Source organism: Lonchura striata, chromosome 1, assembly GCF_050655825.1.
Source record: "Lonchura striata isolate lonStrDom1 chromosome 1, ASM5065582v1, whole genome shotgun sequence".
NCBI classification, from domain to species: Eukaryota; Metazoa; Chordata; class Aves; order Passeriformes; family Estrildidae; genus Lonchura; species Lonchura striata.
Genome location: NC_140703.1, coordinates 45,356,783 through 45,367,465, shown reverse-complemented (window position 1 = coordinate 45,367,465; position 10,683 = coordinate 45,356,783). Strand labels below are relative to the sequence as shown.

General features: G+C 36.6%; 1 protein-coding gene across 2 annotated transcripts in view; it reads right to left on the bottom strand.

The window, feature by feature from the left end:
* Window positions 1-1,189: 1,189 nt before the first annotated feature.
* AASDHPPT (aminoadipate-semialdehyde dehydrogenase-phosphopantetheinyl transferase) overlaps window positions 1,190-10,683 on the bottom strand; it is a 33,012-nt gene continuing 23,518 nt past the window's right edge. For both annotated transcript variants that reach the window (XM_077781344.2, XM_021529358.3), the window contains exons 5-6: window positions 9,338-9,415; window positions 1,190-4,664 (exon numbers count right to left, since the gene is read on the bottom strand). In XM_077781344.2, the coding sequence (XP_077637470.2) occupies window positions 4,506-4,664; window positions 9,338-9,415 (237 nt within the window). In that variant the 3' untranslated portion in view covers window positions 1,190-4,505. The remainder of the gene's footprint in view (window positions 4,665-9,337; window positions 9,416-10,683) is intronic.

Genomic DNA, 10,683 nt, shown 5'->3' with positions numbered 1-10,683 from the left:
ATCTTCCATTAATTTACTAGAGTTTGGTAACAATATCAATACATTTTCTTCTCAGCTCAAAGACAACCTTACCAGCAGGAATTATTGGCATGCTGGGACTAGCCCCATTGAAAGTTGTTTTAGCAAAAGCACCTCGGGAGGGTGTGTTAGAGGTCCTATGGTACTAAGGGCACTGCACGAGGCACACCAACACACACAGAAACAGCAGAGAAATGAGGCACCTGTCTACTCAGGTGTTTTAACAAAAAGGGACAAGTTAGCAATGAAAATCTCTGCTCTTGTGGAATATCCGACTAGACTTAAATGCCTATGTTTATGAGGTAATTACCAAGTCCAAAGTGAGACTTTTATACAACTTTATAAGTATGAAAGAAAGAAAACTGAAGAAAACTTATACAGCCCCTTCAGAGCATTGCCATTTGTTAAGTATAGCATTACCATTTATAAAAGCTCTTTAAGTCCTCCCAAGTTCTGGTGTTGCCTATTGGTCTAGCATTGCATCTTGGTTATGCTGGGAACCTTGGTGTTCCTGCCCCAGATGTCAAAAGGCATCACTAAATCCCTAGGACATATCTGGCAAGCATTCTGGTAAACCTTTGAAGTACTCTAGCTGCTGGAAAACAGAAGATGCATTTCAATTGAAACACACACTTTCTTACTGTTTAAATAATTTAAAAGTACAAAACAGGCTTTCACGTTTTAAAGAAAAGTCTTGTGTAAGTAAAAGAGCTTTTTTTCTGTGTGAAGAAGCTCCTACTACAGCCTAAACCCCTTTGTGTTCCATGTCCTAATTAAAAATCAAATCTTCAGAAATTTCATTTTAAGCAACACTGGGCAGCACTGTAATCTTGTATTTGAAAATGTTCATCTTCCTAATAGTGTTAAACTTCACACTATGCCAGTTTCAACCACAAGATAAAAAATACTCCAGCATGGAATGCACCAATATTGCACCTTATTTGTCAGAAACTGGGTTGCACATTATAAAATTAAAATTGGAAGAAGCTAAGTAGTAGAGAACTGGTCCAGACCTTGGCTTCTTGATTCATCTAAAGGATGTCATGAAGAGTGTATAGTTTCATGGTCCCATAATTTGTTTCCAAAATAGCAAAAAAGGAGTGCTAGACAAGTGTTTCAGTAATCTTACCTCTGTCTTGATAATAGCAAGATAAAATAATAACCACAAACACAAAATAGTCCATATTTTATTGCAGTAAAGAAATCTTAGAAGAAACAGGATTCATATACAGTGTCTGGCCATAAACATCTGCATTTTTATTCAGAGCAAGAAAATAACATGTTACAAAAAATGACTTTTTGAAAAAAAACCCCCTTATTTCAAATGCTGTCTCTCTTGAAAATTCATTTATTTTCATGCTTACATTTTCTACAAAGAGCAAAGTAATCAAAATGAACTGAATCTGGAGGATAATGAAGCACACCTGCAGAATCAGACAGCAGTTAAGGATGACAGTCTCAATTGATGTTTTATACATAGTTGCATCAATACTGCCAAGAACCCCTTATCTTCTTTGTAGAATGTAGCACTATAATCCTGTAAAACTCCCACAAAGGGCACTCTATGCTGACTTGCATAACCACCCTTTCAACTTTTTTGCAAATCATCTTCTTATTGCAGTGTCTTGGGTAAAGATGGTTGTTTAAAGTTGAGCTGTTGCCTGGATGTTTCCCAGATCACACATATAACCACCATATATACACTACCTCTGTTGATACATCTCTGATTTCTTGTCTAAGATGAGCATACTTAATTAACATCAGTGGACTCGATCCTGTAAGATAGCAACAATCTACATCCTGTGTAAGTTTACTGACCCTGTAAAAGGCTGAGGGAACTCACATGATCCACTTTTCAGTTACAGATTTTCACATCAAATGGCACCCGTCTCTTGTCACACAGGTGCTAACTGCCTTGAACCCAGTTTTGCCCCCTGAAGTTCCTAAGCCACTTAACCAATTTTGATGTAAGATACAAAAAGTTTTGAACAAATCCAAACTAAATCACATCCATTCACTTTTAACAATATTTTCATTGAAACTTTTCATTGAAACCAAAACTTTTAAAATTTATTTTTTGGTCAGAGACTATTAATAAATATTTCTCAAAAACACTGTGTTGATATGCCACCTAGGACAGCAGATCTAAGACCAAAATCAGAGAATTTGAGAAATGAGAGGATGGGTCAATGCTGTTCCATAGGGGAAAAGTCTACCCGGTGTGATGGTGAATTAAAAAAGAAATTTATCTTAGAACTGTGAAATTACATTAATTTATTTGTACACACTAACAACACTTATTTCAGTATGTGCCTCCACAGCACAGATAGTCAGAAAAACTTACTTCTGACTTTAAGAAGGATCATTCACATTCATAAGGACTCAGAATGTCCTGCTGGCCTTTTAGTGGCATGCTTTTAGCCAAAAATTCCATAATGATCCAGCTGCTCTTTCCCACTGATGTATAAACAAGTATAACAATTATGTCCATTTGCACTGACATGAATCAACCTGATTCAAGTGGCTCTTCAAAAGGCATTACCATCACCTAGCCTTACTGTTATTAAAATTAAAAACTAGATTAACCTTATTTTTCCAGTAGTTCAGTGTAAATTAAAAGAGAAAAAAATCACACCATAAGAAACTGCAGTCTTCTAGAAAATTCTTTATAACCACTCTAAACTAAGATTTTACATCATGGAGAACTAACTAAACAAACTCTTTCTGATTAGATACTGCATTGAAAATTATCGTATTCCTTGCAAGAAAACCAAGCACAATTTTCTAATTTAACAAAATTGTCTTGTCCTCTACTTACATGCAAGCACAATATTAAAAATAATTTCATTAATACTTTTAAAACTCTTTCCAGTGAAAGAAAATTTCTGGTTTGAGACACTGCTTCCATGCAAAAATAACTAATCTCTATTATGAAATTAATTCTCTTATCCCCAGAAATCTAGATTGGAATTTCTTCTATTCAGCTCATTCCATATTTGCAGTTTGATTCATTGTCCTAACAAAAAAGCTGGCAAATTCAAATTGTCTGGCAAAGTTGCAATTGATGGGTCCAGTGACTGACAGGTATATACTGGACCTCTGTGGATTGCAAATTATTTATTGCAAGTTGAATTTCATTTTTCTAAGACACAAACAATCTGGAATGCATGACTTAGAATTTGTATATAAAATATTCTGTGTTTTTTTAAACTTCAGATTTGAAGTTACTGAACATCTAATTTAGCCCCTGTGGAGACTGGAGGGAAGAGTCATTTCTTCAATGACTTGCAGTTTTGGACGGGATAAAAAACCCAAAACATTAAAAACTATGATTAGCATGCAGGATGAGAGTCATAGAAATGGAAAAAAAATATTCAACAGCATTAGAAGCGGGAAAGTTTAGCAGCATGTTTGAATTCAGAATTATTCAATGGAGTTCAGGGATCCAATACTTGTGAATACAAGGTGCAGCATAATTGTACACAGCCCCAAATTCAATGAAAATCTATGTTTAACTGTAGGACAGAAGGTAATTAATTTTGTGCAAAGATCATTCTGTTCAGTATGTTTTCATAAATTTAGATGGACCACATTTTATCCATGATTTCTAGAAAGAAGAGTGAGAGGTAATGGTACAAAACAGGATGTATTTTGAAAAAGAAGACAAAATATTCCAGATGTGTATTCAAGATCTACACATCTCCAGAAACCTTCAGTAAAATGTTCTGTCATCAGATGTTACAAGACTATTTGGAAAAAAGTAAATAGCTTTCTTTTTTTTCTGATTTTGACTGATGCAAATGCAAGTACAGGAAAATTGAAATGCTGCTTGGCTTGCATCTATTGCTGAAGATTAAAAAAAAGAACTGTTAAAAGACAAATACTAAGTTGTGTATAGGAAGCTTTAATTAACAAAGATAAGAAGTGAAAAGTCTATGAAATATTTGTAAGTTAATTCCCTGTCTCAAACTATTTTTGCACACATGTAGCTCCAAGACTACTACAGACCTTTTCAGTCTGGCATTACACAAACACCAAGTGTTGGTCACCTAAGAATTTGCAGCATTTTTTTATTCATCCATCTGAGAATAAATGAATAATTTTTGTAAGAGAAAAAGCACTATCATAATTTAAGCTTCATCATAAATGAGTATGGAAACACTTTTTATATACTAAACACTTGTGGACTAATAAACAACATTATTATACAACTGCTTTCTGTTCCTAGCTTGCAGAATTACTGAAGTGTAAGAACCACAGGCAAGGAGATGCAAAAAAGCATGTTGGTTTAGGCTTCTGATTCAGAATTCCTTCATGTAAGGAAACGTCTTCCTTACAATTCCAATGAAGTGTCATGAGAATCAGGTTGTCAGCTTAAATAAGGAAAGATACATTTAATTTACATATATGCACTTATTCCCATACTTCAAATTAAACAGGATAACGGCATAAGAAGTCTGATGAATTTCTTTTTCTTATACACAGTCTTATCTTGAATGCGAACTCTGTTTCATTGGACCTTCCTGCTTTGAACAGAAATTGTCCCAATATGCAGAATCCTCAGGTGTGACAGGAATACCAGATGCAACTAAATCTTCAAAAGTCAATAATGTAAATTGTGGTTGGTTAGGCTCCACAGAACAGACCTAAAGAAAATACATATTAGCATAACATAAATCAATAAATATCAATTTTCTACCTGTAAAATTCTCTGTCACGTTTAAACTACACGTTGCTTATTGAAGAAGAAGACAGTCTATATTTGAGACTAATGTCACTTCCCCTCATTTAGGCTATGCAGTAACTATTAGAAGCACGTAACAGGCCACACAGAAAAATTGAGCTTTTTGTTGAAAAAAAATGTTCCTGTTAGAAGGAGGCCTAAAAAGGCACAATGCAACAGTACATAAATTTTTACACAGTTCACAAAACTGATGAACAAGGGCTATAGAATGCTGCAAGTATGACAGAATGATTGTTTAAGTCCAGTAAAGACCACCATCAAACAAATTGTACTTCCTTCTTCAGGAGATATTACTTGAAACAACTGTGCAAAGATTTATTCCACTAGGTGTGCCTATTTGTACTCATTTTAATACAAGTAGTCACTGATGTTTTACATGCTTGTCTCAGACTCAAGTGCTACTTAAATATGAAAGTGGACACAATCAACCTGCAATTATCCATATTAAAACCAATTAAATGTGGACTGAGATATTAGAGATGACAGTGTCACAGTCTCCAGTTAGTTTCATCACTCCAAGAAAAAAACAAAATCACATTTCAAAGAAGAAAAATATTTGGTTGGCTTTTTTTTTGAGCACACTACTGTGCAGCCTGCTGTATGCCATCTCCAAATGTAATTGTTTGCAGACAGCAGGGCAGATAGTACAGCTTGCATGAATCAAACATAAATACAGCTGAGTCTTCTAAATGTGCATTTGCTGGAGCAACCTATTCTTATTGTTTAATATTTCATTAAATTCAGTAGGGCTCCTCTGCAGTGGTGTTACTCAGTACATCAGACAAGCTGTCTCATTTTTGATGAGCCTATCAGGCTCTCTCTGTGTGACACTACAGCCCTCTGGTCTATCAGCCACTCCTCCCAGTTTTGCTGTCACCAGCAAACCTGCTGAGGGTGCACTGCACCATCATCCAGCTCATTAATGAAGATGTTACACAGGACTGGACCCAGTACTGATCACTGGTAGCTGCCCTCCAAACAGACTTTGTAGCTCTATCACCTTACCCTGGGCCCAAACGTTAAGCCAGTTTCCAATACACCTCACTGTTTGCATAGCCAGCTCAGTATTTTTCTAGGAGGATCTTAGGAGAGACAGTGCCAGAGACAGAAGGTACTGAAATACAGGTAGACAATTATGCCCTCCTCTAACCTCATCTACCAGGTCAGTCATTTCATGGCAGAAATGTATGAAGTTCATCAAGGATGACTTTGCTTGGCAAAGCTATACTGACTAGTCCTGATGATTTCTTTGTCCTGGCTGTGCCTGGAAATGGTGTTCAGAATAAGATGTTCTGTCACGTCTCCAGCAATCATGGTGAAGCTGTCAGATCTGTAATTACCTGGGTCCTCCTTTTTCCATGTTTTCTTCCAGTCTTCAGGCACTTCTCCCAGTCCCCATGATCAACCAATGACTATTGAGAGGGGCCTTGCAATGCCAGCTGTATCCCATAAATATTACTGACTTACACCCATCCAGTTTGCTCAAGCATTTCCTGACCTAATCCTCTTCCTCCAAGGGTGCATCTTCCTTTCTCCTTCCTCTTTCATCCCTGCAACCTGGGATTCCTGATGTCCAGCCTTGCTAATAAATACTGATGCAAAGGTGGCATTCAGCACCTCCGCCTCTTTCAACATTTGTCTTTTTGAGTAAAACCCTTCCCCTTTGGCTTCTTTGTACTTACAGAAGTGCTTCTTGTTGCTTTGAATATCCCTGGTCAGATTTGGGCTTTAGCTTTTTAAACTTCACGCCTGGATGCTCAGATGTTTCTATTTTCTTCTCATGTTATGCATTATTGCTCTCACCCTCTGTATGCTTCCCTTTCTACGTCCAAGTTTGGCTAGGAGCTCCCTAGCCCCCTTCATCCATGGAGATCTCCTGGCCTTTTTACCTGACTTCATACACAGTGAGATGGAAATCTCTTTTTGAGATGTTCCTTGAATGTTCAGCAGCTTTCTTGGGCTCAGCTTTCCTCTGAGGCTTTATCCCACAGGACCCCTCTTTGCCCTTTGAGGAGGAGAAAGTTTGCTCTCCTCCTGTTATGGGTTGTGAGTCCTCACTACCCTAGGATCCTGAACTGCACCATCTCATGATCTTGGAACCCTGCAGCCACAGACAGATCTGTGACTCATCATGTTTATTCCTCATCCCGAGTGCACTGGTGTACAGGCAGTTCAGAGGCACTCCAGCAAGTTGAGATTCAGGAGAAGATTTGGGGAATTTGTTCATAACTGTGCCTTGTAGACCCTTCCTTGCTTACATCCAAGTGCTGGAGATGACTCAGTCCAATGTCAATTTTGAGGATTTTGTTATCTCTTTCTGTCACGTCAGTGAAGGTAGGTCAGTAAATAGGCAAAAAGCAAAAACTCTCCACTTCACTACTTGAGCAGTAGGCTACTATTAAGAATAAATGTAGAGACAACAAAATGGTTTGTGGTGCTGTAACAACACAGAAGAACTCTTAGCTGTCAATGCAGACTGAGAGCAAAAAGATTGAGCTGCCTCTCACTTTATGTTCTTACACAAGCGACATGATGTTGAGACCTTTCTGCTCATCTGACATTTTGGAGATGAGGTAAAGCTGCAGGAGTGGTGCCTAAAGCCACACAAGTGACATTACAGATGCATACCAAATATGAACCAAGCCTCTGAGCTAAGCAGTTGTTAACAGATATAGTCTGAACTTCAGCACATGCTTGTCTGAAGGAAGTGTGTCCTGACTGAATGCATCACAACTCTTGTGAAGTACAGCAAGCAATCGACAGAAGACACCTTATATCCTACACAGGATTTATAAAGAATTTTAAACTCAGCCATCTTTTATTGAGACTAGCATCAGATTAATGTCTAGATCTAGGTTAACAGCACAGATAAGTGTACTGTTTCCTCAAGTATATAGCAATCACTAGCATTTTGATAAGACTCTTGACACTAGATTTTTAATTACAGTACATTGACATAACAATTGGTCTTTCCTGGGAATTGTAGGTATATGCTCTCATTTTGTGAAGAAAGCTGCAAATAGATGCTCTGCAAGCAGGCCATAATGAATTAGTCATGTGATTACAGAGAGGGAACAGACACAAACACTGTCATCCTAAACCAAGTGGGTAACATTTACACACATGTTAAGCTAGAATGAACAACTTTCAGTTGACACATCTAGCAATAAATAGAATAATTTTTATGGTTCTTTTAAAAAGACAGAAGGTAATGTTAATTTCCTCCATGTTCCTGTTAGAAGGAGGCCTAAAAAGGCACAATGCAACAGTACATAATTTTTTACTTAATTTCCTTACTGGGGAGTCACAGAATGCTCCCTTGTTCTGCTTAAAATGACCTTTCTTCATTGAAGTGAGATAATGAAATTTAGGTCATCATAAATTTAGTCAGAGGACAAGTAAGCCTTTGAGACTCTTGATTCAAAGACTTCATCATAACCTTTGATATCATGACTATTTTTTTTATGATACGTTTAAGGTAAGCAGCCATGATGGTGAAGGTCAATACTTAAAAATCCTGGATTCCCGCAGAATACTTGGGTAATTAACTTAAGCATGTCCTGCCAAAAAAAATGCACATAATTTCTTAAAAATGTTTGTCCACTGATTTATCACAGTAAATCTGCAAAGGGAGTTTAATACCTCTTTTTCTCAATCAACCCAAGACTAGTTAAAAGGTCTGCCTCCCTTTGTTATCCATGAACATAGACTTTGTTACCATGACAGATAGTGTGCATTACCACTTTCATGCTTTTATCCATTCCTATACCGATTTTCTTTTTTTTTCTAGTTCCTGGTAGAATCTTTGTATCTAAATAACAGAAAACATCTAACCAATTTTCTCTAGAACACCAGAGAAAAATCTGGCAATCTGTCACACTCTCATTTGCTGACTGTCAGGCTGTTTTGGCTGCAACTTGCCAATCTGCCTGTCCCTTAAATTTCCTTTTATTGCTATTTTAATGACTGAGGTATTTTTAAAATTACACAGAAAATCATGAAAAGCTTCTAAGTTGCTTTTCTCTTTCTCTCTATAGACACACCACATGGAATGAAGAGTAACACTGCTGTTCTTCCCATCTGTTGGTTGTTGCTGCTTCTCTCAAGGGTTATCTTGTCATAATGGTGTTTGAGTGATGGATCTGCTCTGGGATACAAGCACTGACAGTTGCCCACTAAAATCAACTTGGTGAGGTGTCACACAAGTTTAGCAGTCCACACTGGTTCACTGTTTCCATTTCTCTCTGTGAAAACAATCTTTCCCACATGAGTACTAGAAGGCTGTGACAAAAATCACTTAATCTGCTCTTGAATGAACACATAGAATACATGTACTACAGACTTGACATTATCTGTTGCTGTCCTATGAATCTATTTCTCCTTCACAGTCTTCTCCTGAAATTGGCACAAGAGAACTAGAGGAAACATTTAGTAGTACTGCATGGTTCTGGTTAATGCTGTGCCGAAGATAAGCCTTCTTCTTGGCCTCATATATGAGATGACACACTTTCAGCTACAGCATAAGTTTATATTCAAGTGATCACCAAGAGATGAAATTGCTTCACAATTCCTTACATCAGAATCCTTCTGTACAAATCCCTCCTGTTTTCCAAGTGCCACTGCAACATGATGATTATCATCCAAGCGGGTTTCCTAGTAAAGATGAAAAATGGCAATGTAAATGCATTTTCTTTACTCTGTTTCCAGAGTATAGACTATGTAAGTGTTTAGAGTATGGTTCAGAACAATAGCACAAGATAATATAAAATACTTTAAAATAATGACATTCAAAAAGCAATAGTATTTTAGCAGTTTTGCTGAAGAGCTCAATGATGCAGACACATTAAAATGTTCACAGGGCTGAGGACAGATTACTATAGGTTACCACCACCTTATCCATTTGGAGATATTTGTGTTGAAGCTTGTGACCTGAGCATTCCTTTATCAGTCCCTTCTAAGCCTCAAACCACATAACCCATCTTAGTTATCCCTTTCCAGTGAGATGAACTGTGAACCTCAAGAAGGTATTCTGAAAAAGAGTGATGTCAGTGTAAATTTAAAACATTGACTCTCCCTCTTGGTTTCAGGCAGCATGTAAGTGCACAACTTTGAATTCCTGACATAGTCTGAGTAATGCTATGTGTAAATACAAATCAACATTTTTAGGTGCATAACTATATATTTAGTAATACAGTTTTTTACCGATTTAATAGTTTGGTTTGAAAGTGTTTTCTTCCAGAAGGGCTAAAAATTTATCCTAAACAATTTCAAGAAAAAGAATCCCGAAGATTTTTACTGTTTCTGAATAATGCTTATTCTATAGCCAAGTCATAAATCCATTGACTTTTAAAAAGGGGATGAAATAAAAATTTCTCTGCTTATTTATTTTAAAGTTTTAATGTAATTCCTGCACTTTCTAATCCAGAACTCAAGAATAACAAGAATTTTACCTAGGAAGATGATCCAATATTACCATTAATCCGCAATTTAGAAGTCATTCAGATATTCTCCTGGAACTTAAGACTGAATCTCCAATTTTGGCTTCCTTGGGAAATAGTCTAACTGCACTATATTATAATATAAACAAAGCACCATGATTTCCTCCTGTTTCCTCTCACAGGTTGTTGGTTGCCTCATTTTTTACCCCATTTAATCTAAGGAGAATGTCTTTCAGAACAATGGTTTCAGTGTACATCAGGCTTTTCAAAGGCTTTAGTTGCCAGGATACCATTTCTGTGATTCCAAAACAGCCCTGTGCATATATATATATAAATAAATACATAATATATATATATTATATATATAAGCCTATATATATATGTATTAGCCTATATATATATATATATATATATATATATAAGCCAATATATACATATATAAGCCAAACTGTTCAGATCAAATCTACTCAGCCCAGTTCAGCC